The sequence below is a fragment of the Sarcophilus harrisii genome, chromosome 6 (genome assembly GCF_902635505.1).
Source record: "Sarcophilus harrisii chromosome 6, mSarHar1.11, whole genome shotgun sequence".
In the NCBI taxonomy this organism is placed as follows: Eukaryota; Metazoa; Chordata; class Mammalia; order Dasyuromorphia; family Dasyuridae; genus Sarcophilus; species Sarcophilus harrisii.
The window spans coordinates 234,183,404-234,210,214 of NC_045431.1; the positions used below are offsets into that span (position 1 = coordinate 234,183,404).

General features: G+C 58.0%; 1 protein-coding gene across 1 annotated transcript; it reads left to right on the top strand.

Annotated features, from left to right (window-relative positions):
* Positions 1-1,568: 1,568 nt before the first annotated feature.
* LOC100920670 (USP6 N-terminal-like protein) lies at positions 1,569-26,811 on the top strand. Its single transcript, XM_031942530.1, has 15 exons — positions 1,569-1,705; positions 16,544-16,797; positions 19,621-19,742; positions 20,002-20,087; positions 20,437-20,476; positions 20,825-20,905; positions 21,556-21,663; positions 24,021-24,130; positions 24,261-24,309; positions 24,435-24,555; positions 24,812-24,906; positions 25,127-25,192; positions 25,283-25,382; positions 25,457-25,609; positions 25,955-26,811. Exons 3-15 carry the CDS (start codon positions 19,677-19,679, stop codon positions 26,698-26,700), a joined length of 1,821 nt encoding a protein of 606 aa, XP_031798390.1. The 5' UTR covers positions 1,569-1,705; positions 16,544-16,797; positions 19,621-19,676; the 3' UTR covers positions 26,701-26,811.

Consider the following 26,811-nt stretch of genomic DNA (forward strand, 5'->3'; position numbering starts at 1 on the left):
GCCTGGTGGGTATTTCCATCGGGGCATTCCAAGGACAGCTTAAAGTCAACATGTCCGACACTGAACTCGTTCTTTTTCCTTCAGGATCTCTTCTCTTCCTAGCTTCCCTCTGCCCAAGGTCCCACCATGCTCCCAGTGGCCCATGTTCAGTCTCAATATTGGCCTGGACTCCTCCTTCTCCCTCATCCCCCCCCCAGAACTGGTCAGAAGACAAGGCTTGCTATTTCGGTCAGGGTTAGGCCTGGGACGGTGGCCTACCTCAGCCCCACGTTGAGTGTGCGCAGACTGATGTCACCATTGATTTGGGAACTCCGGGGCTCCTCTGATCTCCGTCCCCCTGTCCCAGGAATGGAGAAGTGATTGGGGCAAGCCGGGCTGTGGCCAGAGAACACGCTCCTGGCCGTAGGGAAGCTGGGAAGTCAGCAGAAGACAGCCGTTCATGTACAGCCCAAGCTGGCTGTGCAACGGGGTTGGGTGCGCTCACCTCGAGATCACCAGGTAACTGGGATGCCTGAAAGCCTCTAATCTTCCGTAGTCTTGCTGCCCTCCTCCCTGTGGAAGAAGAAGAGGGGTATGGCCTCTGCCCAGTCCCCATACTCCCTTTTCCTTGAAGCTGGAATAGCTTGAGAGGGGACAAGGGAAAGAATGAGTCAGAGGAGGGCGGGCCTTCCCCCTACACTCGCCAAAGAAGCTGGAAAAATGTTTTGTATAAAATAAAATCGAAATTGAAAAAAAGTCTTCCCCCCACTCCAGGCCCCCCTACCCAGGGCTGCCAAAGCCATCTTCTTGGAATGAAGATCTGTCACTTTCTCTCAAACCAAGTCCAGCGCCCCTTGGCCTCCTGTGAGCACTCCTTTCCCTTCTCTTCAGTTCCTCAAACAAGCCTTGTCTCTGCCCCTGAGCCAGGGCCTTCTGTCCCTCTCCTCCTTGGGAATGACCGCCTCCAGGCAGGTTTGGGTCCCCGTACCCTGATCCTCCTCCTGCTGCCAGTACTTCCTGCCTACCGGAGCTACAGGCTGGAGGTTGGGCCAGAGAAGGGCCGGAGCCTTTGCAACGCAGGGGACGTCGTGCTTTGTTTCCGTGCGGCCAGCGCCAGCACACAGCAAGTGCTTAATGCGTGCCCAGCAACTGATTGATCGGCAAATCATCCAGTTCTGCCGGTTTTGCCTGCATCCTGGGCACTGGGTACACTTCCATCTGGGGAATGAGTACGTCTTGCACTTCCCCCTCTCTCCAGATGGCCGTCATCTCCCTAGCTCGGGCCACCGGGACCAGTGGCCTCCAGGTGTCTTGGGCTTTGAGAAAGGAGGGCGGAGGCAACAAAGTACCGAGCCTGAACTACAACTCCCAGCGAGCCTCGGGGCGACGAGTCATTGCGCATGAGTCCAGAGTTCGGCCTTTCCGCTCTGACGCCATTGGGAGGCGCTGCTGCTCCACTGGTGGGCGGGGCGGGGGGGACGGAAAGGGGCGGTAGGAGGTTCCACAGAGGAGGGAGAAAGGGAGAGCGAAATGGGGGCGAGGGGGAGGGAGGAAGGGGGCGGGGAGGCTCCTGCTCCGCCCACAGGCTGGAGGGGGAGGCGGAGGAGGGGGAGGAGGGCGAGGGCGGGGGATGCTGGGCTGCCCCGAGCCTTCTCCTCCATCTGGGCCCGAGCCTCCCGAGCCTGAGCCGCTGCCGTTGCCGCTGCCTCCATCTGTGCTGCTGCAGGTAAGAGAGCCAGCCGGCCCGTGGGGGTAGGCGGGAGGGGAGGGGAGGGAGGGGGGGAAGCGGCGAGCCGCGCGTGGCTGCGTGGGGACGCTGCCCCCCCCCCTCGGGTGGGAGAGCTGCGGCTGGTTGGGTGTGACCCCGCGAGCTTCTGGGGGACTGTGGGGGTGACACCCCATGTGTGTCGGAGCGGACCCGGGCCCAAACCCGGCTCGGCCCATCTGTGCCTGGGGGATGGGGATGCGGAGCCGGGCTCCCAGCAGGACTTCCTCTCGGCCCACGTGTGGCCAGCCCGCTGTGGTGGGCAGAAGGGCTCTGGGGGATGGGGACCCGGAGCTGGCAGGGTTTCCTGTCGGTCCCACGCGAGGCCGGCCTGCCGTGGTGGGCAGAGCTCAGGGAAGGGGCCAAGCTGGCTCAGGCTCGGGCTCTGCTGAGCTCACTGGGCTGTCCCTCTCCATCCCACTGGCTCCCGCAGCCCAACCTCCCCACTGCTTCTGGCCCTGAGCTTCTAGGCTCCTGCCACCTTTGTGGACATCCCTTGACCCCAGGACCTTCTGGGTATCCAACTAGGAGCTCCCCTGTCCTCAGAGCAGACAGCTGGCTTCTAGTCCTGGCATGGGCAGGAAGGTGGCTCCCAGATGAAGGGGAAGTCCGGCCCCCTCCGGGGCTCTTGGGACCTGAAGTTGGGGGATATGGGCACCCCCAGGGAAATCTTTATAACCCCTGTCCTGCCATCCCTGCGCTCTGGAAAGGAAAGCCCAGTGCTGGAGGCGGCGTTCTCCTGAGGCTGCTGAGGCCCTAGTTCTCGTGTGTGGTTGTCGTAGTTACTCCTTCTCTCCCCTCTGTTGGGCTGTGGCCTGTTTCCAGCTTCTCTCTCTTCTCTAGTGAGAAGGAAATGGGGAGCCTGTGCTTGTTCAAGAAGACTGGGGGAGAGGTGACCCGAGCGGAACACTGAGTGCAAATGAACCTGGGGACAGGATGGCTATTCTGGGTACTCATGTGATGTGATGACATGTGGTTCAGTGGTTAGGGCCTCTTTTCGGTCACGGAGAAGCAGCTCTCACAGGAAGGCCATAAAGCCCCTACTGTGTGTCAGGACGTAGGAACCAAGGCGACACTCTAGCCACCCCCAGGGATGAGGCCGTGTTTGTTTTCCCTTTGGGGATGTGGTGCTGACACTGGCAATGTGAGACCCATTTGGACTCAACTGTTCCCAGGCTATAAGACCTTGAACGGAGGCTGCCCCCAACTTGGAGGATCTCCAAGGAGGCAAACACAGTTAACTGTGCTGAAGTTAACTCCTGGGTGGGGAGGGGAATGCTTAAGTTTCCTTATCTGTAAAATGGGAGACTTAGAAGAGGTGACCTCCAGCGACCTTTCTAGCTCTGGCAGACCTGAATCCTCAGTGTCTCAGTTTCTTTAGCTGAATCAAGGCTGTCCCAACGCATGGGGGAAAGAGGGTGGCCAGCCCCTACCCTGGAGGTCAGTCCTGGCAAGGCTTGGCGGGGCTGACCCAGAGACAGCTTAGCCCCAGGACAAGGGAGAGGGGGGCTGCCAGCCAGAACAGCAGGAGGAGGCACTGCCGTGGGGAGCCCAGGCTATACCCCTTCACCCTCTGCCTGCCTCAGTTTCCCCACATGGAGCTAGGGCACCTCCCAAGTATGAGGTGGTGAGTGATCACGGGAATGCCTCCAGTTCTTCCCAGAGGCTGGGCAACCCCAAGAGAGGCTGATTCCTGGGCCCGGGGACCGGGAGTGAAAGCCTTGCAGTAAAGGCCGGGCCAGGGACTCTTCCTGGCCATGGTCCGTCCAGCCTCGGCCGGCTTGACCCCAGAAGGCAGGAGCAAGGGCGTCACAGCAAGGTCCAGAACGGGGCCTTCATGTCCGGGCTGCTGCCAGCTCCCTGAGCTTGCCCTTCCTTCTGCGGGACCCGGGCTCCCCCTTCCCCCCATCCTCTATGGGGCCCGTGTTCCTTGGGCCACTCTTCTGCGGGGCCCGGGCTCCCTTGCCTGCCCCTCCACGGGGCACAGATCCCGCCTCTGGCCTCCCTCCCCGCAGTCTCTGGGATGAGGCTGGGCCTAGCTGGGGCCCCCCCCCCTCCACCCTTCCCCAGGGCTTTCGGAATTCTTTCCTGCTGGAAGCAGCCGCCCTGAGGGAGTGACTCATTGGCAGGAGGCTCTTGTGGCCGGGGCAGCGGGCGGGCAGCCGGCCCACAGATGCCAAGGCTGTGTGGAAATGTCTGAACAGGAGAGGCGGCCAGGGTCTGGGGGGGGGGGGGGCGAATAGCAAGGAGGGGGCGTTTCCAGAGGTGGGCAGTGCCTCCAGGCCAGATGGGGGTTAGATGGAAATGAGGAAAGGGGAGGGGGCGCCTGCTGGGAGGGGGAGCCAGGAACCTGGTGAGACAGCCAAAGGTGGGGGGACCACCGGGCTTTGGTCCTCACTGGGAAGGCTGCTGCTCTTTGCCTGGGGCTCTGTGTGAGGGAATGTGTGTGAGAGTGTGTCTGTGAGTATGCGTGTGTCTCTGAGTGTGTGTATATGTGTGAGTGTGCATGAGTATGAGTGAGTGTGTGTGTCTGAGTGTGTGTGTCTAAGTATGTGTGTCTGAGTATGCGTGTGTCTGAGTGTGTATGTGTCTGTGAGTGTGAATGTGTATTGAGTGTGTGTGTCTGTGAATGTATGTGTGTCTGTGAATGTGTGTGTGAGTATGAGTGTGAGTGTGTGTGTGTGTCTGAGTGTGTGTCTGTGTGTGTGAGCGTGTCTGTATGTGTCTGTGTGTGTGTGTATGAGTGTGTGTGTATGAGTGAGTGTGTGTATCTGTGAGTGTGTGTCTGAGTGTCTGTGAGTGAGTGTGTGCGAGTGTGTTTGAGTGTCTCTGAATGTGTGTGTGAGTGTGTGTGTCTGAGTGTGAGTATGTGTCTGTGTGTGTCTGTATGTGTGTGTGTGTATGAGTGTGTGAGCGTGTCTGTATGTGTGTCTGTGAGTGTGTATGAGTGTGTGTGTGTGTGTGAGTGAGTGTGTGTCTGAGTGTCTGTGAGTGTGTGTGTGAGTGTGTTTGAGTGTGTCTGAATGTGTGTGTGTGTGTCTGAGTGTGAGTATGTGTCTGAGTGTGTGTGTATGTGTGTGTGTATGAGTGAGTGTGTGTGTCTGAGTGTATGTGTCTGAGTGTGTCTGTATGTGTGTGTGTATGAGTGAGTGTGAGTGTGTATGAGTGAGTGTGTGTGTGAGTGAGTGTGTGTGTCTGAGTGTGTGTGTGAGTATGAGTGAGTGTGTGTTTGAGTGTGTGTGTCTGTGTGAGTCTATGTATGTATGAGTGTGTATGAGTGAGTGTGAGTGTGTGTCTGTGAATGTGTGTGTCTGAGTGTGTCTATGTGTGTGTGTGTGAGTGGGGGTTTCTGTGCATGGGTATGAGAGTGGGGCTGAGACGGTGCACACATGTGTGCCCGGGCATGGGCTCTGGCAGAGTGGGCAGAGGCAGGCCCAGCATCCCCCACTCTCTGCCCCAGGCTGTGGTCCCCTAAGAGGGACACCCTAACCTTGGAGCTTGGGACAAGCTTTGGGAGCCCCTGCGGACCCTGCGGCTCCTGGATGTTCCCAGCGGGGGACGGCGGGGGGACAACTCCCAAAAGTTGCTCTGTACACAACGGGGCCGTTTCAGGGGCTGCCACCCTCCGGGCCCCAGTGGAGCCAAATCAGTGCGCAGGTTCTCCCCCTTCCAACTCCAAGGTACAGCGGCCAGGCCCTCCCCTCCCAAAAGCCCCATTCTGGCTCTGGGGGACAGAGGCTCCCCGGGGAGACCAGCCGTGGGCCCGGAAACCCGAGGTGTCCCTGGGAAGCCCTGGGACATTGGCTCCCCAGACTTGCCGGAGGAGATCCTGAAGTTCTTGCCTTCCCTGACAGATTCGCAAGGGCAGAGCAGCCCAGTCTGTGCCCTCTCCCAGGGGGTGTGGGCCGCCTGGGGCGGGGAGGCAGAAGGGGGCGCCTGGGAGCCGGGATGCTCGAGGGAATCTGCAGTAGGGCTTGGGGCACAGAGAGGGGGCCTCTGGGTTGCGTTGAGGCCCCTTGAGCAGCGGCTGGAGCGAGAAAAGGAAGCCTCCTCTGAGTACAGAGACCGAGAGCCACCCACCGGCCCGGCCCAGAGGCCCTTCCGACCCCCTGACCTTGACCCACCCGAAGCCCGCCTTCCGACTTCCCTAATCTGCTCTCCATCTCTCCTGCCCCCCTGCCTTGCGCAGATCTCCACTGGGGAAAGGAATCCCCCCGGGCGTGCTCAGGGCAGAGCCCGATCTCTGCACCTCTTTGCCCCGGGTGCCAGCGGGCTCAGAAATCCTGGAGGGCCGGGAGGCCGGCTCTCATTCCTGGCCCCGGGGACTCCCTGCCACAAGGGCAGAAAGTCAGGGGCTCGAGGGAGCGCCCTTCCACGGGGGGAGGGGGGTGGAGAGCGCCCCGGAGGAGGGAGCGCTGCGGAGCTGGGTGACCCGGGCTGGGGGAGGGGAGGTGGCAAGCGGAGCCGGGGGCCAGCCGGAAGCCCGGCCGCTGGGACTCGTTGGCAGGAGAGGGCCGGGGCAGGAAGTGGGGGTGGGGGCAGCCTGTTCCAGGAGCTGGGCTGAGAAGGGGAGGAGGGATGGGCGTTTCCTTGGGGGGCTGAAGGAGTGGGAGGGGAGCAGTCAGAGGGAGGATGGGGAGCTCCTTGTGTCTCAGCCAGGGCAGGACCCGGCTGGGGAGAAGGAGGCTGAGCTGGGGCGGGGGTGGGGACCAGGGGCCGGGGGGGCTCAGCCGTGACACAGGAAGCCGGTGCTGTCTCACCGCCCCCCTCACACCTCCACCCCAGACACATCCTCTGAGCCCGGGCCAGGGTGGGGAGAAGGTGCCATTGGACCCAGACCGTGGGGAGGGATGGGGGGGGGGGGCTGGATTTGGAGCCAGCTTTCCCTCTCAGAGGCCCCAGGACGTGCAGCTGCTCCCTGAGGTCCCAGCCTGGGCCCCTGCCTCCCGGACCCAGGCTCTGCCAGCAACCGGCTCCTTCAGGAAGGAGGAGCTGCAGGGGCCCGTGGAGGGCTGTGGGGAGGAGGCAGCCCTCGGTGCCAGGCCATAAACTTGATGTGGGACTATTTCACAGAAGAGGAAACTGAGGCAGGGAGGAAATGACTTGTCCAACGTCTCCCAGCTAGTCTGTGTCTGAGACTGGATTTGAATGCGGACATTCGGCACTCCAGCCCAGGCTTCTTTGGGCCCCTTGGCTGGTCCAAGGGAAGCTGCTCCGAAGTCTCTGGAGTCGAGGTCCCTTCCTCAGATGGCATTCTGGGGTTGTCCTGTGTCCTTCCCTCTCCAAGAGGACCGTGACCTCAGGAGGGGCTGCCAGGACACAGGGGACTTGGCCCAAATGGGGGAACAAGGGCATCAGGGCCCTCTGGAGGTGGCTCCGAGGGTCCTGGGCAGTGGCTCCCCTCAGGAAAAGAAGGGGTTCCATGGATGCCTCCGTCTCCCTTCATCCCCCACAAAAGCCACCTCGGTTAAAAACAAAGCGTGGGAAGACGATTTGGGTGGGGCCCCCATGGGTCCCCAGGGTCCCTGCCTCAGCGTTTCTCAGGGCACAGTGGTTTCCCCCTCACCCTCCCCACCCCCCACCCCCCCTGCGGCTCCTCCTGCGGCTGCTGTCACACTTGCAGCTCCTACTATTCCTCCCTGACCTGGGCCGGGCTATGAGACCATTCGTTCCCAGGAGAAAGAGGCACCTCGCAGCTCCCCCAGCCACCGACATTTGGGCCTCGCCCCGCCAGTCAGCACCAGCCTCGTTCCTGCGCCGAGGGCGTTTCCTTCGCCCTCCCGACACTGTGCCCATCTGTTCCCTGCGCTGGAGAGCGGCTCTGGGGGAGCGGCCAAGTCACCTGCCGCCTAGGGGTCTCCCTGCGAGGATTCTGCTGGGAGCCAGACCCGAGGAAATGTGACCTCCGCCTCTCCTAGCAGGGGGCGAAGGGCCAAGGGCGAGGGAATCCACAGGGCCCAGCTCGGCGGGCCTGGGAGACTGGTGGGAAAGGAAGGCCCCGGGAGAACGGATCCTGGGGGATCAGGGCCCGCTCACCCTGAGGGTCACGAGGGCTTGGGTCTCTGCTGGGCGGCTGTGGGCTCGGGGCTGCCGGCTCCCTGCCTAACCTTCCCCGTCCCGCCGGCTCCCACTGGCTGTTGTGGCTCCGTGGCCCCGCACGCAGCCCGAGCGAGGCTCCCAGACCCGGGATGGGCGGTTCTGTCCCCAGGCCCGGAGGGAGATGCGCTCTCAACACAGAGCGGCCTCCTGCTCCCTGAGCAACCCTTTCTCACCAGGCCCTGGAGGGCCAAGCCCGGGGCTGTGAAAGGCAGGGGAGGGAGGGTCTCTGACACGGGGGGAAGGTCCCTGGCAGAGGAAGGGAAGGTCACTGGCCCTGGAGGGAGGGTAGCCGTGTCCAGGGCACTACATACTGGTTGCCTCTGCAAAGGCTTCCAGGGCCCTCTCCCTCCCACTCAGCAGCTGCCCCCTGGGCATCTCCTGCACTGGCCACCTCCCTCTGCCCTAAGGCTTTTCTCCGTCCTCATCCTCTAACTTCTTGCTCCAGCTTTGCTGGCCCCCCCCCCCCCCACTTGTCTCCTGCAGCCTCCCCCAACCCCCAGGGCGCTTCCATTGTTCTCTCCTCAGTCATCCCCTTCCCCCGCTAGGCTGTGCCCTCCCTGAGAACAGCGGCCACTCTCTCTTTTCTTAGGGAGACCTCAGACCTTAGCACGGTGCTGAGCACATGGCAAGCGCTTATGTGTGTCCACTGGCTGACCTTTCTGGCTGGTCCCTGAGAGGTTCAACCGGGCCCAGGCCACCCCCCAGCCTCTACCTCCAAGGCTCATCTCAAGGGCTCCTCCATCACCAAGCAGTCCTATTTGTGGGTTTTCTTTTGTGCGTTTCCCCATTTTGCATATTCTTGCATTGACCCCTCTGTTTGAGGGACTCTCGGCGGGCAGGACAGCGTCCCCTCGGGTAGTTGTAGCCCTGCACTTTCACAAGGTACTTGCCATTTTCTCCTCTTTTTTCGGCTCTCTTTGATTCTCAAAGTCTCCTTGAGTCATTCACTTCCATTTGTCCAATTCTGTTTTTAATGAATTTTTTATCTCTTGCATTTGGCCAGCTGTGCTTTTAAAGGCCTCGTTTTGTTCAGTGGTTTGTTTTTTGTTATTTTTTTTTCCATTTCACCAAATTTGTTTTTTAAGGAGTTGTTTTCTTCAGTCAGTTTCTGTGCTTCCTTTCCCAAGTTGTCAGCTCCCCCCAGACTTTCATAATTCTCCTGCGTGGCTCTCGTTTCTTTCCCCTTTCTCTCTTACTTGACTTTTTAAATCCTCTTTGAGCTCTTCCTAGAGAGCCCTTGGAGCTTGAGAGCAGCTCCTATCCCCCTTTGAGGCACCACATTTAGACATTTTTGCCGTCCTCCTCTGCGTGGTGTCCCGATCTTCCCTATCGCCAAAGAGGCTTTCTTTGGTCAGGGATCTTCTTTTTTTTGCTCATCTAAGAGTTGAGCTGTGTCCCTAAGGCACAGGGGGAGGTTATCCCAAGGTGTTTTTTTTTGTTTGTTTGTTTGTTTTTTAGGGGCCTCCGGCTGAAAGCCGCAGGCTGGCCCATTGCCCTGGGTCCCACTTATAATGCTGGGATTTGGGGGCTCACCATTCGCCTTCTGGGGTGGGGCGGGAAGTCTCCCGGCCGACCCGCCCAGCCATCGCCCTCTGAACCAGGATTTAGTGGCTGATGCTGCCGAACCTGGGCTAAGAGCCTCCCGTAGACTGCCCGTGTTGCGACTCCACTGGCCACATTCCCCCCCCCCCCCACTCAAGTGCAGCAGAGCTCCCTGCAGTCCCTCCATGATAATCGGTTCCCTCTGAATGTTTGGGGGCGCTGTCGGGGCCTGATGGAGCACTGATTCCCAGGAAGCTGGGTGGGGGGACTAAGACAGTGTCCTGCCTTCTCTCTGCCATCTTGGCTGGATCCCCCTACCCCTTAAAGGACATAGTAGGTCAATCATGAGACATTTATGCAGCACCTACTATGTGGCAGACTCCATGCTAAGCATTGTAGTAGGTGCTTTAAAGATACGTCAGTTGATCAAGTGCTCCCCACCTTCTGCCTCCTTGGGCCATAGGCTCTTCAGGTCAGATACAACCCCAAACTTTGGAAGCCAGCCCTGACCGTGTGAGAGTCCTGTGGAAATGGAGGATGGGCCGGTGTGATAGAACCCGATGGGGGAGCAGGTTCCCGCAGTCCCCCAACTGCCCAGCCTTGGGCTCCCATCCGGCCACCAGCAGTGACCTGGGGTCTGAGGGGCTCATTCCGACTTGGGTTCTGAGTCATTCTGTGACATGTGGAGGTCAGCCAGCCCCCTGGAGAGGGGACCTGATGGCCACCCACCCAGGGAGCTAGGGGTTAGGGAGAGGGGGTCTCCGAGGCGGCTGGCTCCTCTCCCAGTCCCTGGGTTTGCCCCTTGCCCCCTATGTGCCTCTCCAGGCCTTAGGGCATGGGTAGAACAAGGCATTTGCCTGGGATACCCGTGGTTCCGCGTTGGGAAAGGGCAGGTCTGCTGTGGCCTCGGAGGTCCCCGCCCTGGGGTGAGTGAAGGGGGGAGCAGGGGCCCAGCAGGTCCCGGAGCCTGTGGCCCCTGTCGGGGCGTCCCGAGGATGACCCTTCCTTCTGCGGCTCTTGTGAAAGGAGACGTCGTGGGCAGAAGCGATTCCCCGAGATGCCGCCGCGGACAAACGCGCCTTTCATTTCTCTGAAAGGGTCTGGGATGGGGCCAGCAGGCAGTGCCTGGCTGCCTCGACCCTCTCCCCCAAGAGGGGACGGGCCCGAGACGGACTCGGGGGGCCTCCGGCAGGGGCTGCAGCTCCAGATCTGGGTTGTCCCCTGACTTGGCTTCCAAGAAACAGGCTTCTGTAATGGAAGTCCTGCCGAGGTGGGGGGGATGGGGAAGGGCCTTTCAGCCTGGCCACTGGTTCCTGAGATCTCAGGGTCAGAAGGCTTTCTTTCCCAGAATCAGAGGAGGACCCTCCCCCCATGGCTTTCCTTTGTGTGGCTCCAGCCCCCAACTGCAGCTAGTCAGAGATCCACGGGCTCAGAATAGGGGCCACAGAAGCAGCTCAGGCTGCCCGTGCCCCCGCTGCCTTCCTCCCTGGCTCAGGGGTCACCAGGGCCGAGGCGCCCGGCCGTGTTCTAGCCCAAATCCTCGGGGCTCTTCCCAGCCAGGAGCTTGCCTCCCCCCCTGCTTCTCAATGGGCTGTGAGGAGTGACCTGCATCTCTGGAGGATTCTGAGAGGGATGAGAAGTGGAGCCACGCCGGGGGTGCCAGAGAGGAGCAGCAGCCTTTGAGGGGAGCCCGGTGAGCTGGCGCGCTGGGTGCCGGCCCCTCCCTGAGCAGAGTCTTTGGGGTGGGCATGGCGGGAGCCAGGGGAAGATTCCACTGGCCGGGGAGAGGGAAAGACTCGCCCTACTGGCAGCCCTAGTCGCTGCTGAGGCCTCCTTGAGGGGTCAGGAGTGAGCTCCTCACCAGCAGTGGCCCCTTCTGTGTGCGGGAGCTTGTGGTGGGGCATCTGCGGCCAGGACACCTGACCCCGGCACATGGCCACAGCCACACGCGTGTGCTCACGAGAGCCGCCCCAGGGTCCGAAAGCCAGCTTGGACCTCCTACTGGCAAACCTCTCCTGCTCAGAGCACGGGCGGAAACATGGGCCGGCAGGGACAGGATGTCCTTGTTGGACTTTTGTCAGAGGTCGGGCCACCGTGGAGCCTTCAGACTGCGGGCAGCCTGCCTGTGCCTCTACTCAGAGGTCCCAGCTGTCAGGCTCGAGGCTCACAGTTAGAGACGGTGTGCTACGGGGGACAGGGCACGGGCTGGGAGGCCGGAAGCTCCAGATTCAAATCCCTTCTTAGCCCTGTGACCCTGGACATTTGACCTCCCTGGTTCTCAGTTTCCTCACATGGGAAATGAAGTGGCTGTGATCCCTCGAGGCTGAGGGACGGGATGACTGCCAGCCTGGCTTTCAGGCTCCTCACCGGCCCAGCCAGATTTCTTTTCCGAGTTGTGGCCCCCCCAGGTGGCAGGGACTTGTCTAGGCATCTCAGAACCTTTGTGACCACAGGTGCCTCCTGTTCCTTGAAGAGCCTCCAAAGCTGGAGTTCTCTGATTAGCTGGGGAAGCTCATGCCTGATCCTGAAGAAACATGCTTCTCTTCCTGCCCACCATCACCCCCAATTTCCCTGCAGCCACAGGCTCTCAGGGCCCAGGGAAGAGGTCGGCCAGGCCGTGGGGCACCTCCCTTACAACAAATAAGGCCAGTCAGACCAACGGGCACATTCATCGTGTCCAACCGGGTCGCCCACCTGTAGTCTGCCACCTCTTGGAATGGTCCTTTCTTTTGTAATGTAAATTGGCTTCCCGGTTCTGTTCTCAGCCCTCTGTGCCAGTCTGTGCATATGTTTCTGAGGCTCTCCGAGTCTGCCATATTTGTCGCTTCTTACAGAGAACACTTACAGTCCTGGCTCAATTAGTTCCTATATATTTCCCCGCTCAGCTTCTGGAACTGTGCTGTGGCCTGTTGTCAATATGGATGTCTCTACCAGACCCACTTCCCTGTCTTTGCCCTTCTTGGGTTATGGGTCACTCTAGGTCCAAGAATTTAGAGCTGCCCCCTTTTTAAGAAGCATGTTTCCCTTCTGGCCCAATTCTCAACTCCCCCAGCAGGGCCCTGGTGGTCCTGCCTGCCTGCCCTCCTCTGGGGCCTCTCAGAAAGCTAGTGGTGTCTCTTCTGCCATCTCTGCCCTTCAGACCTGAGGTCTTAGAGCCTCTAGTCGTTGGTCCCACCCTTTTCTAAAACAATCTGTAACTTCTTGGTACTAATGCTGCTTGCCCCCCTTGGAGACTCAGACAGTTGGCCAACGAGTTTTTGTTAAGTGCCTACCGTGTGTCTGGCCTGGGGTATTCGAGAACAAAGACAAAGGAAACAGCTCTTGTCTGCAAGGAGCTTACGTTCTACTGGGGGAAATAACACATGTGCAGGAATATCAAATAAAATAAATCAAGAAGTGTGTCCTAGAGGAAGTGGTGAGAGCAGGTAGGGGGACTGGGGCAGGCCTCGTGTAGGTGACATGAGAAGTGGGTGTGAGGAGGGAATACACTTCAGACGTGGGATAGGCAGTACAAAGGTATTGAGATGGGGATAGATTTTCATGTCAGGGAATAGCAAGTAGTGTGATTGCATCATACAACAGTGAGTGAAGGGGCATCATGTGCAACAAGATTAGTACCAGGTGGCAAAAAGGCTTTAAATAGTTATTAAGGGGGAAGCTAGGTGGCACACTGGCTAGAGCACCAGCCCTGAAGTCAGGAGGACCTAAGTTCAAATCTGGCCTCAAGACACTTAATACCTCCTAACTATGTGACCCTGAGCAAGTCACTTAATCCCAATTGTCTCAGGGGAAAAAAAAGTTAAGATTCTTAAATAAGGGAGAGGAGGGGTGACACGGTCAGACCTGGGCTTTAAGAAAATCACTTTAGTGAGTGATTGGAGGATGGACTGAGAGGGGAAAAGACTGAGGCAGGCAGAGCCCTCCCCAGAAGAGCATATTACAAGAATCCTCAAGTGTTAAGGATAAGGCCCTGCACCAGGGTAGGGACAGTGGCAGAGGAGAGAAGAGGGCTTATTGGGAAGACGCTGCATAGGTGAGATCTATGAGAGATGCTGCAAAGGTGAAATTCATGAAAGATGCTGCAAATATGAAATTCATGAGAGATGCTGCAGAGGAGGAATCTATGGAAGATGCTGCTGAGGTGAAATTCATGAGAGATGCTGCAGAGGGGAAATGGATGAGATGCTGCAAAGGGAAAATCTGTGAGAGACGCTACAAAAGTGAGATTTATGAGAGATGCTGCAGAGGAAATGGATGAGAGGTGCTGCAGAGATGAAATCTATGGGAGATTCTGCTTGGTTGAAATTTATGAGAGATGCTGCAGAGAAAATGGATGAGAGATGTTGCGGAGGTGAAATTGATAAAGATGTTGCAGAGATGACATCAACTAGCTACAGAGATGAAACTGACCTTGGCAGCAGCTAAGATGTGAGGATAGGAGAGGGTAGGGGGGTGAGAACGAGTGAGGAGTCAGGACCATGCCTAGGTGATGAGCCTGGGGGCCTGGGAGGAGAGTGTGGCCCTCTGTAGAAATAGGAAAGGAAGGAGGAGAGGAGGATTTAGTGCAAAAAATAGAGAGCTCCATTTTAGGTGTATCGAGTTTAAGATGAATATTGGACATTCACTTCAAGATGTCTAAAAGACAATTGGAGGCAAGAAATTAGAGGTTAGCAGAAGGGTTAAGGCTGGACAAGTGGGGAGATTCAGGATGCAGAGGGTTTGCAGAGAAAGATCCTAAGTTTTGTTTTGGGACTCTCTGACCCTGTAGTCCCGAGTAATTTCTATGGTAGTGCCTAATCTTTATGTGTTCAAGGGCTCGCTCCCTGCAGTTGTGCCTAGTGTATCTGAGTCCTTGGAACCCCATTGGGGGTTTTCTTGGCAAAGATTCTGGAGTGATTTGCCTTTTCTTTCTCCAGTTCATTTTACAGATGAGGAAACTGAGGCAAATAGGGTGAAGTGACTTGTCCATGGTCACACAGCGCAAATTTAGGGTTAGGGTTAGGGTTTGTCTGAGGCCAGAGTTGAATTTAGGAAGACTCCAGGCCTGGTGTCCTGTCCACTCTGTACTTAGCTACCCTTCCTTAGGGTATAAACCCAACAATGGAGTCTCTGGGTCAAACGGTAAGGACATTATAGTTACTTTATGCAATTCCAAATTGTTTTCCAAAATGGATGCACTGATTCATAGTTCTACCAACAATGTATTAGGGTGCCTAAAACCCTCCGGTATTGATTGTTATCATTTTTCTGCTTTTTGGGGGTCAATTTTCAGGGTGTGAGAGAATAATCAGAGTTGTTTTGATTTGTATTTCTCTTTTATTAGTGATTTTTAGTATTTTTTCATGTGACTCTAAATACTTTGCAGGTCGTCTTTTGAGAACAATTTGTTCACATCCTTTAACCAATGGGAAGGGATTATGAGTCATGTAGGTGTTTGTGTTTCTTATAAATTGTTATACATCCTGAATACCAAAACCAATGCACAGATTGTTTTCCCATTCAACTTTTTCCTTTTTATCCTCCATCTTTGTTATATCTTCGCAAAAAGCTTTTTAATTTCGAGTAATCAAAATTATTTTTTAATTGCCTCTATCTCTTCTTTAGTTAAGAATACCTCTGTTACCCATAACTGTGCACATTTAGGGTTACAAACATGGTTTCTATCTCTTCTTATTTTTAATAGTCTGACCTTTAATAGTAAGGTCTTGGATCAATATTCTGGATTCTGGAATGTGTTATAAGATGTTGGTCTAGTGGATAGAACACCAGCCCTGATATCAGGAGGACCTGCCTGAGTTCAAATCTGGCCTCAGACACTTAACACTTCCTAACTGTGTGATCCTGGGCAAGTCACTTAACCCCAATTGCCTCAGGAAAAAAAAAAAAAAAAAAAAAAAAAAAAAAAAAAAAAAGATGTTGGTCTTCTGGCTCATTTCTGCCAGACTGCTTTTTACTTTTCCCAGCAGTCCCAGTGGTTAGCCCAGTGCTTTGTAGACCATAAGTACTTAATAGATGTTTTATTCACCCTTTTATTCATCTGGAAAATACTGTAAAAATCCAAGGCAGAGGGCCTGAAATGGGATAATAGCCAGAACCAGAGTGGAAATTAAGTAGTCCAAAGTTTCAACTATGTGGATTCCCTCTGATGGTGCAGCTCTAACCCCATCCTGTGTGCTTCTTGTCCCTGGTCTCACGTAGGCTTACCACAGGGTGGGGACTAAATAAAGGCTTTTGTAAAAGCCAGATGGAGGTGGCTAAAGAGACAGGTTGCTGGGAAGAGAGGCCTGACTGCCTCAAATGGCATCCAGTTCCCCGGCCCGAGTGAACCCCATCTTGGACTGAGCCCATCAGGGATGGTGAAAGACCAAATAAATGAGACAGGCATGAGTGGATTGAAGAACATCTCAGAGCACAAAAGTGGGGAGAGAATGAAATCGGAAATCCACCAGCTGCGGAGGGAACGCCAAGGGCAAGGCTCTTCTTCCCCCTCTTGTTTCTATTAGTTTTTGTTATAGGGAAAGGCTCTCTGGCTAGGAGATCAGAGCAAACGTGAAAATGAAAATGAAAACAAAGAAAACACCAAATGAGTTTTTTGAGGAAGTAAACAGTAATCCCAGAGAGCTAATGTGGCTTGCTCAGAAATACCTCCCCCAGACTAACCTTACTTCCTTTCTAGATGCAGGGTTAGGGTTAGAGTGACTAAATCGGTAAATCCAGCACTTGTTCGGTGGGACCCAAAATGAGTCATTGTTTGATGGGATGGCTGAGAGGAAAGTGTCCCAAGGATCTGGCCTATTGAACTTGAAAAAACTTTGACGAGTATTCTATTTTTCCAAATACACGTAAAGGTAGTTTTCAATATTCATCTTTGCCAAACCTCGTGTTCAAATTTGTCTCCCTTTTTTAGCTCCTCCCCCTTCCCCAAGACAGCAGGCAGACTGATATAGATTCAATATGTGCAATCCTTCTAAACAGATTTCCATATTCATGTGGGCACTGGTTCAGGGAGTCACGGGGGCAGTTGCTGGGGGCTCTCGGCCTCTGACTGGGGGCGGGCCCTCCCCGAAGCCCGAAGGTGATACTTGGAAAGGTGCCATCCCACCTGCAGAGTGGGTGCTTTCCCAGCACGACGCTCTCTTCTCTCCTCCCTCCTTCTAGTGAGTGGCCCCAGAAGGACGTCTGCATGCGGGCAGTGAGCAGTGAGAAGGCTTGGGCCCCCCGACTTCTGACCACCAGGCGCTCCTGACCCAGGTGCCATGCCCGGGACTCGCCCTCCAGTGCTGATGGCCCCAACGGCCTGGGGGCTGGTGCTCTGACATGGACTCCCAGGCCCGGGGGAGGGCCGCGGGCCCTCCTGCCTGCTAGTTCGAAGGTGTGCTCTGGATGTGTTTAGACTGACAAGGCCTGCTCTGGTAAGAGACCCTGCCTCCAGTGAGGGTTCTGTCTCAGTTGGGGGCCTTCACATGCTCATAAACACCCCTGCATAGTATAAGCATGCATGCACACACACGGTACACCCATCCATAGTGCACTTGTGCATATGTACCAACATGCACACAGACACCTGCAAATGTACAAGCACGTGTGCACACACATGGTGCACCCATCCATAGTGCACTTGTGCATATGTACAAATACACACACAGACACCTGCAAATGTACAAGCATGCGTGCACACATACAGTGCACCCATCCATAGTGTACTTGTGCATATGTACCAACATGCACACAGACACCTGCAAATGTACAAGCACGCATGCACACACATGGTGCACCCATCCATAGTGCACTTGTGCATACGTACAAATACACACACAGACACCTGCAAATGTACAAGCATGCGTGCGCACACATGGTGCACCCATCCATAGTGCACTTGTGCATACGTACAAATACACACACAGACACCTGCAAATGTACAAGCACACGTGCACACAGTGCACCCATCCATAGTGCACTTGTGCATATGTACCGACATGCACACAGACACCTGCAAATGTACAAGCACGCATGCACACACATGGTGCACCCATTCACAGTGTACTTGTGTATGCGTACAAACACGCACACAGACACCTGCAAATGTACAAGCACATGTGCACACACACGGTGCACCCATCCATAGTGCACTTATGCATACGTACAAATACACACACAGACACCTGCAAATGTACAAGCACGTGTGCACACACATGGTGCACCCATCCATAGTGCACTTGTGCATATGTACCAACATGCACACAGACACCTGCAAATGTACAAGCACGTGTGCACACACATGGTGCACCCATCCATAGTGCACTTGTGCATACGTACAAATACACACACAGACACCTGCAAATCTACAAGCACACGTGCACAGGAGCAGTGCACCCATCCATAGTGCACTTGTGCATATGTACCGACATGCACACAGACACCTGCAAATGTACAAGCACGTGTGCACACACATGGTGCACCCATCCATAGTGCACTTGTGCATACGTACAAATACACACACAGACACCTGCAAATGTACAAGCATGCGTGCGCACACATGGTGCACCCATCCATAGTGCACTTGTGCATACGTACAAATACACACACAGACACCTGCAAATTTACAAGCACACGTGCACAGGAGCAGTGCACCCATCCATAGTGCACTTGTGCATATGTACTGACATGCACACAGACACCTGCAAATGTACAAGCATGCATGCACACACATGGTGCACCCATCCATAGTGCACTTGTGCATGTGTACAAATATGCACACAGACACCTGCAAATGTACAAATACACGTGCACAGGAGCTGTGCACCCACCCACAGTGCACTTGTGCATGCGTACAAACACGCACACAGACACCTGCAAATGTACAAGCACACGTGCACACGAGTGGTGCACCCATCCATAGTGCACTTGTGCATATATACAAATACGCACACAGACACCTGCAAATGTACAAGTACACGTGCACAGGAGCGGTGCACCCATCCATAGTGTAGTTGTGCATGCGTACAAACACGTACACAGACACCTGCAAATGTACAAGCACGCGTGCACACGAGTGGTGCACCCATGCATGTGTACAAATATGCATGCAATGCAGACTTAAGCACACCCCTATGTGTGTACATACACACTTGTTCACCTGCACAGAAGCACACATACGTGCATACATGCGCTGGCCTGAGAAGGGGGCTCCAGACTCAGTCAGGGGTCCTGGGAGGAGGGCGATCTCCCCAACTCCTGCTGTGGGTCTGCATCATTGGGAGGTTGGGGCTCCTATTAGCTCCATTTCTCAGACAGAACAACCGAGGCAGACAGAGGTGAGGGGTAGCCAGGAGGGGTCTGAGTCCTGGTCTAGCACTGTGGTACCCCCCAGAAGGGGCCAGCAGGATGCCAAAGGCCTTGGGGTCCTGCCACGTGAGAACCAGTTGAAGGACCTGGGCAGACTCTGGGGGACATCCAGTCATCCTTGGGGATCTGGAGAGCTTTCTGGGGCCCGCCGGTGGGGGAGGGGGCAGGGAGGCCAGAAGCCAGGAAAATGCTGCTGAGGCTGACAGCTGTCCCGGTGTGGAACGGGCTGCCTCCGGAGCTGGGAGACTCCTTTCTTGGAGGTTGGCAAGCAGGGACACCGCATGGAGACCCCTTGATCAGGTCGGATCAGCGGCCCTCGAAGCCCCTCCCAGCTCTGAGCCCTGTGATTCTGCCTCAGGGGCTTCAGGTCTGGGTCACTGACCCGCCCACCCAAGGCCCAGAAATCGCAGCTGGTAGAGCAAAGGTCAGAGTCCCTGCGGGCAGCTGTGTACACCCCCAGGACCCCCACTGGTCAGTTTCCAGCTTTCCCGGGGAAATGTCTCCCTGTGTGTCCCTCTCACCAGCCTCTCCTTCCTGGCCTTGGCCCAGGGTCGTAAATGGCCAAAGGAGGCAGGCCCAAGTGGTGCACCCCTCCCTCCCCTCCCCTCCTCTTTTTCTTTCCTCCCCTCCCCTTCTCTCTCTTCCTTTTCCCTTCTCTCCCCTCCCCTCCCTTTCTTTCCTCCCCCTTCTTTTTCTTTCCTGCCTTTTCCTCCCCTCTTCTCTCTTTCCCTCCCCTCATCTCTCCTTCCCTTCTCCTCCTCTTTTTCTTTCTTCTCCCCTCCCTCCCTTTCCCTCCCCTCCTCTCTTCCCTTTCCCTTCTCTCCCCTCCTTTCCCCTCCCCTCCCTTCTCATCCCTTTTCCCTCTCTCCTTCCTCGGGCTGCTGTTGCAGGGGTGCCTGTGAGCACAGAGTGAGGGAGGGGCTTCTCTCGCCTCCCCTTTCTGGACATGAAGAAGGACGTTGAGGTTTTGGTCTCCGAGGAGAGAGCTGAAATCATTGCCAAGTACCGGAAGGTGAGGCGCCCCTCCGAGGCCCCCCCCCAATACTTCCCGGGAGCCCTAGTCCTAACCCCCCGTCCCCCCCCACCCCGTCCCCTACTTCCTAAGCAGTGGGGCCCCCAGCCTGAGGGATCTGGGGCCGGGGGGCAGGCCTGAGGTGGGCCCGGCTTTTCCAGAACGAGTGGGAGTGGGCAGAGCTGGCCTCATGGCGCTCTGGGAGTGGGGGAGGCGCAGGCGCAGAGCAGCACAGCCCCTGAACCCCCTCTCTCTGCAGGGGAGGCAGCCTGGGGCTCAGATTGACCCTTGGGAGGATGCAGACTTCGCCCTTTACAAAGTCACAGACCGGTTCGGCTTTCTACAGTAAGTGCTCCGCCTGCCCGTGTGCCCCCCGCCCTGCAGGCAGAGCCAGGTGCCCCCAGAGATGCCCAGAGCTTTCCAGGTGGGGGCCAGTCTGCGGGCACCAGATGCTCAGTGTGCCCAGGCCCTCGAACCCCCAAGACTCGGGGCCGCAGATTGGGAGTGCACAGGGACAGAGCCGGCCCCCAGGTTAGCTGAGGAGACCTCGGAAGGGGCCAGTGCTTGCCAGGGGTCCCATTACCGGTGGACTTTGAGGGGCTCCAGGATGGATCCCCCGCCCCCCGCCCCAGGGCAGCTCCTGTAGGGTTTGGTCCTCCAGGGCCCTCACTGTCCTTTCTCTCTGTCCTCCCAGTGAGAACGAACTGCCAAGCCACAGCACCCTGGAGGAGAAGGTGAGAGCCAGCGGGGGCTGCAGAAGGGGACCAGAAGCCTCCATCTGGGGACCCTCCCAGAAGGCAGGAGGCCGGCTGTGCCTGGGGCTGCTGCAGGCTCTAGCCTGTCTCCCAGTGAGGCAGCCATTGGTCCCTTCCCTCTCCCTCCCCTTCCTTTCCCTTCCCTTTCCCATCCCCTTGCAGTGGTAAGCCCGTCGGTTCAGATGTGTCCTCGGGTGCAGAGTGCGAGGGGTGGCTCTCCTGCAGGGCCGCTGGGCCCCCTCTCCGCGTGTCTGGGGGGCGCTGAGCGCAGGCAGGGCACTTCTCCGGGGGTCTCCGCCCTGCGGACATTCTGACATCGTTTTTCAGCAAAAGCTCCAGGAGATCGAGCGGGTGGACAAGTGGCTGAAGATGCTGAAGAAATGGGATAAATATCGCCACAGTGAGAAGGTGGGAGGCCAGAGCTGGGGAGCCCTGGGAGCCGGGGCAGTGGTGGCTGCCAGGCCAGGGCAGTGGGAGCTGGGGCAGCGGCCATTTCCCTCCCCCTTAGTCAAGCATTCCTTGAACTGCTTCCCAGCCAAATGCTAGGGATGGCTCCCTCCGTTCCCTCCCTCCCTGTTGAGTGTGCTGAGTCCTGGAGCCCTGCACTGGGAGCTGGGATCAGACAGTTCCTAGAAAAATGACTTGGGGGGTGAGGGGGTGGGTAGGGATTTATGTGGATGTGTAGGTGGGGGTATGAATGTGCACGTCTGAGTTGGGGGAGTGTGTGCATGGGGGCAGATATAAGCGTGTGGATATGGGGGCAGACACAGGTCTGGGGTGGAGGACAGAGCTCAGCAGGATGTTCCAGAAAGCCAGGGTCACTTCTGACTGACCAGATGAGGAGACTGGGCACGGGGGAGTTCCCTGGAGGAGGCAGGGCCTAAACTGGGCCTTCAAGGCTGGGGAAAGGTCACAGAGTTAGAGACATAGCAGGGAGGGAGGCTCCTGTCCCTTGACCCTGTGCAGGCTGGGGAAGGGGGCCAGGGCAGCCTCCTGTGTGGACCCACTTGGCCAGTGGGTGCCCGCTCCAAGGGCCGATGCCCTCCCTCTTTCCTCAGATGGCTCGAAGGGTCTACAAAGGCATCCCTCTGCAGGTGCGGGGCCAAGTCTGGTCCCTCCTCCTGGAAGTGGAGAAGGTGAAGACGGAAAACCCCGGCAAATATGAGGTAGGAAACCCTGCCCCCATGGCGCTGGGCGGCTTTCCCAGCCAGCTTGCGGGTCCCGGCCCGTTCTCCCCCACCTCCAGAACAGGCCTACTCATTCCTGGGCCTTTGTCTGGGCACAGGCCCCCCCCCCCCCCTTCGGATGCTGAGGAAGCCGCAGGGCTCTCTCCCAGCTTCCTCGGCTTCCACAACTCTAGAACAGGGCCCGCGCCTGGGACCGTTCCAAGGATCAGCTGAGTCTTCGTAAAGGACTCAGTGTGTTGCCTGGCATTTATAAATGCATCTTCCCTGTCCGCCTTCCTGCCACTCTGGAGGAGGGGGTACACAGTCAGGATTCCCCTTTTTCCTGAAGGGGAAATAGGGAGTGAGTCCAAGCAACATGCCCAGGTTTCATGCCCAGAAAGTGCCGGATTCACCCAGAGCCACAAAGCTCAAGGATCGGGGATCTGGGTGCCAAACCCCTCCCTCCTCCGCCATCATGGACTAGCAGGTGCCAGCCCAGGCCACCTTCACCCTTAGGGTTGCCCTGGTTCCACCCTCCAGATGAAGCAGTTGCCTGAACCAGCCAACATCCAACAAGCTTTTATGAAGCACCTACTGTGTGCTTAATAAGGGACCCAGGGGTGGGAGAGCACCAGAGTTGAGTCTCTCACAGAACTTAGCCTCCAAGGTGGGAAGACAGAGAAGGGCTGAGGGAAAGCTCAGGCCCAGGGTAAGGCTTCCTGGAGGCGGCGTCTGCCGGTCAGGAGTGGGAAGGATGGGCAGCATCCACAAGGTCAAAAGGATGAGGGCCTCCTGGACAAAGCACGCTGGGCTGGGGGCAGGGGGGGGGGGGCAGTACTGAGAGCAGCAATGGGACCGGGGAGGAGAGCCTGGTGGGGGAAGGTGCAATAAGAAGCAAACTTCCATGATCAAGTCCAGATGAACCTAGATGTAAAGGGAGATGACCTAAGAAAGTGAGAAGAACCTGGAACATGAAGAGCTGAAGAGTTTATGAACATATAAGAGAGAGATTACTGTGGGATGGAAGATAATTCCGATTCCATTAAATCTTAAGAGGGTTTATACAAATTAAATCAATGTAGCAAAGATCAGAAGGAAAGCAGAAAATTGGGGGTTATTTCATAGACAGTTTCTCAGATAAAGGTCTCATATCTCAGCTGTATAGAGAACTTGGTGAAATCTAATAGAATACAAGTCATTTCCCAATTGATAAATGGTCAAAGGCTATAAACGGGCAAGTTTTTGATGAAATCAGAGTTTATACAGTCATATGAATAACTATGGGGAGAAACAAATTAAAACGACCTATCATATTCCTGTCAGATTGGCCAAGATGAATGAAGGGGAAAGTAATAAATGGTGGAAGGAGATGGAAAAATCGGGACACTAACGTACTGTCCAGGAGAGCCAACCCTCCTGGAGAGCAATCTGGAATTACGCCCCAAACCTCCTTAGTATGTTCTCAGGCTCAGCAGCAGCCCCGGCTTGTCTCCAAAGATGGCCGGGTTCTAAAGGCGGCTCTTAGGGCAGCTCTTTGGGGTAGGGAGATCCAGGAAACTGCAGACTAGCGGCAGGTGGGGAATGGCTGGACAGAGCTGACTGTGGGGAGAACTGAGGGGCGCGGGCCCCAGAAAAGCACGGGCAGAACCGCCTAAAGCAGCCAAGGGGGATGGGCGGAACGGAGAGAGCGCCCTGTCTTGTGAGCTGTGAAGAGCCAGGTTATTTCTGGGCGTTAACAAATACTCCCCAGGTGCTCCCAGAGTGGCGACCTTCCCTGGGGCAGGGCCGGGAGAAGGGAGGGAGAGTGACTAAAAACCAAAGGGAGCAAAGCCAGAGGGGAGAGGTAGCGGGTTCTGAACTCCATACAAAGTCGGAGGCAGGCCTGGGGGAGACAGAAAAGTCCCGTGGGGAGCAGAGTAGGTAGGGCTTGCAGGGGGGACGAGCCCGAGCGGGCTGTGCCGTGGCCCCCCAGAGGCGACACAGGGCAAGGGTTCCTGGGGGCCTCCGCGTCCCGCTCTAGGACCCAGAGCCAGAAGGGAAGGTAGTTCCTAAACAGATCCTCTAGTCGGAGCCCTCCTTGGGACAGGTGAGAGGGGCGAGGTTCCCCAGCACATCCCCAGGGCCCCAGCAGGACTCCCGTCTTCAGCTATTGCTTCTGCTTTGCTGTTGGAGCCCCGAGAAAGGCAGTGCATGAGCTGGGGGCATCCGGGGAGCAGGAAGTCGGAGGGGAGCACCGGCTAGAGCTCCTCGGCTGCCCGTTGGGCCTTGTCCACGGGCGCCCCCACCCAGGTGCGCGGCTCCCCTCCCCTGGCTCAGCCCTGACGCGCTGCCCGCCTCGCCCCCCCCACTCCCCCCAGGAGATGAAGGAGAAGGCCCAGAGCTGCTCTTCTGAAATCAGGCAGATTGATCTGGACATCCACCGGACCTTCCGCAACCACATCATGTTCCGGGACCGCTACGGGGTGAAGTGAGTGACCCAAGGGCCGGCGGGGCGGGGGGAGGGGTGGCTGGCCAGCGCCGACCGCCAGGGGGGCGCCCTTTGGAGGCGTCGAGGGTGGGGGGAGCGGCCGCGGCCACGGAAGCCCCTCTCCCCCCAGGCAGCAGGCGCTGTTCCACGTCCTGGCCGCCTACTCTGTCTACAACTCGGTGAGCTTGAGCGCCTGGGGGCTCACGGGCGGGCACAGTGTGGGCTGCAGGATGGGGGGATGGGGGAGGGGAGGTGGCCCCTCCCCCCAAGTCTTCTGTGTGTGTCTGGGCTGGGGCCCCCACAGGAGGTTAGTTACTGCCAGGGCATGAGTCAGATCGCTGCCATCCTGCTGATGTACCTGAATGAAGAGGAGGCTTTCTGGGCACTGGCCCAGCTCCTGGCCAATCAGAAGCACGCTATGCATGGTGAGTGCCCGCCCCTCACCCCTCCTTACTGGGGGCGAGGGAGGGGGGCTGCCAGAACCAACTCTGCTCAAATGAGAGCATGGGCGGGGGGCGGGGCTGCAGCTGGCACTGCCTGGCACCCAGAGGGCCCTGCCCAGGGGCACCGTGCTCACTCGGGGAAGCCCGCCCCTATGCGGGCAGGGGGTGAACCCGAGGTGGCTCCTGGGCTCTCTCCCCAGGCTGCTGCTGAGCCCTCTGCCCCGCGGGCTCCCCACAGGCTTCTTCACACCCGGATTCCCCAAGCTGCAGCGCTTCCAGGACCACCACGAGCAGATCCTGGGCAAGGCCCTGCCCAAGCTGAAAAAGCACATGGTGAGCCTGGGGGCTGATACCCACTGTGGGCTCAGAGGGTGCCTGCCGCCAGGCTCAGGGGTGCCCACCATGGGCTCAGAGGTGCCTGCCACCAGGCTCAGGGGTGCCCACCATGGGCTCAGAGGGTGCTTGCCGCCAGGCTCAGACGTGCCCACCGTGGGCTCAGAGGGTGCTCGCCGCCAGGCTCAGGGGTGCCCGCCATCTCTGCTCTCTCCCGCAGGACAAGGAACAGATGTCCACGGGCATTTACACCACCAAGTGGTTCCTGCAGTGCTTCATTGACCGGGTGAGGAGGGCAGGGTCTGCTCCAGGCCCTGGGGGGGGAGGGGCGGGCTTCCCCTGGGGACCCCCTCTCAGCCCGGCCTCTCCTCCACAGACCCCGTTCACCCTCACTCTGCGCCTGTGGGACGTCTACATCTTGGAGGGCGAGAGAGTTCTCACCGCCATGGCCTATACGGTCCTCAAGCTGCACAGGAGTAAGGACCCCGGACTCAGGGGGGGTGGGGGTTGCAGGCAGGGGGCTCACCACCTGCCCCCCTTGGATTTCCAGAACGCCTGCTGAAAATGTCCCTGGAGGAGCTCCGAGAATTTCTGCAGGAGAAGCTGGCTGGCCCCTGGCCCCACGAAGACGACGCAGTCCTGGACCATCTGCAGGCGTCCATGGCCGAGCTGCGCCGCATGAAGTGCGAGCTGCCCCCGCCAGGTGGGCATGGGGCCGAGGCCGGAGGCTCGCACACAGAGCCCCCCAAGGAGGCCACGGAATTGGGCTGGTGGGGGGGGCTGGAATGGCCGAGGTTGGCCTGGGGGCCCTGCCAGAAGCTGTTTGGGGCACCCCCTCTTCTTCCTGGGGAACAGGTGGGCCACATGCACTCTAACAATCCCTGCCCAAGACAGGGCTTGGGCTTCTGGGTTCCAGTCGCGGCTCTCCCTTATGAAACCAGGGGAGTGTTCCTGGGCGCTCGGTGTCCGGGCCACTCCTCATCATTCCCCACCGGGTCAAGGAGGGGGCTGGGGGCTCCCGAATGCCCACTGCCTTCTTTTCCTTAAGCCAAACTGGAGGAGCTGCCCAAGAAACCTCTGGGAGTGGACTTCTCCCTGGGGCTTGTGATCAACGGGCAGAGCAAAGCCGTGCGCACCCAGAGCCCCGCCCTCAGCCCTGCACCAACCGGCCAGCCGCCTGCACCCCCTGAAGACGCACCCCCTGCCCAGCCTCAGGAGCTGCAGCAGCCGGGCAGCCCGGACCTGGAGGAGGCTGGCGTGAGGGCCGGACCCCCGGCCTCCTCGGGCCTGGCCCCCAGAGCCCCGGCCTCCCCTGAGGAGGGGAGGCCGGCAGGGGGTGGCCCCAGGGAGCTGGATGCAGCGCGCTTCCCTCCTCCCCCATCTGCGGAAGAACTGCTGCCCCCGGAAAGTGTTCCCGACGAGGACGCCTACCCTGCCGGCCCTCCCCCTCCCCCTCCCGGCACCCCAGAGCAGCCTGCCCCCCCGCCCTCCCAGCACCGCGCTCCTGAGGGAGCGGGGGGCCCGGGGCCGGCCCCCAGCAGCCTCCCGCCCCGGCGCTGGGCCAGCATGCCCAGCCTGGCCATTCCCGCGCCCTCCCTGGGCATGAGCCCCCGTGGCCTCCTGAGGAGCAGCCCCAGCCTCTGCAGGGCCCAGGTGGGCCAGGACTCAGGGCCAGAAGGGCAGCTCCCAGGCGGAGCCGGCCCCCTGCTGCCCCTGGGCACAGATAGCCCCCTGCAGGAGGCCCCAGGTGAGCGGGGTGGCTGTCACCCAGGGCTCACGCCAGGGCCGGCTTAAGGGACTTGGGGCCTGCCAGAGAACGGGAGGGAACCGGGCGGAAATGGTACGGCCCAGAGGGCCCCGAAGGACAAGAGATGGCTCTGCCAGTAAAGGCGTCTGCAGAAAGGA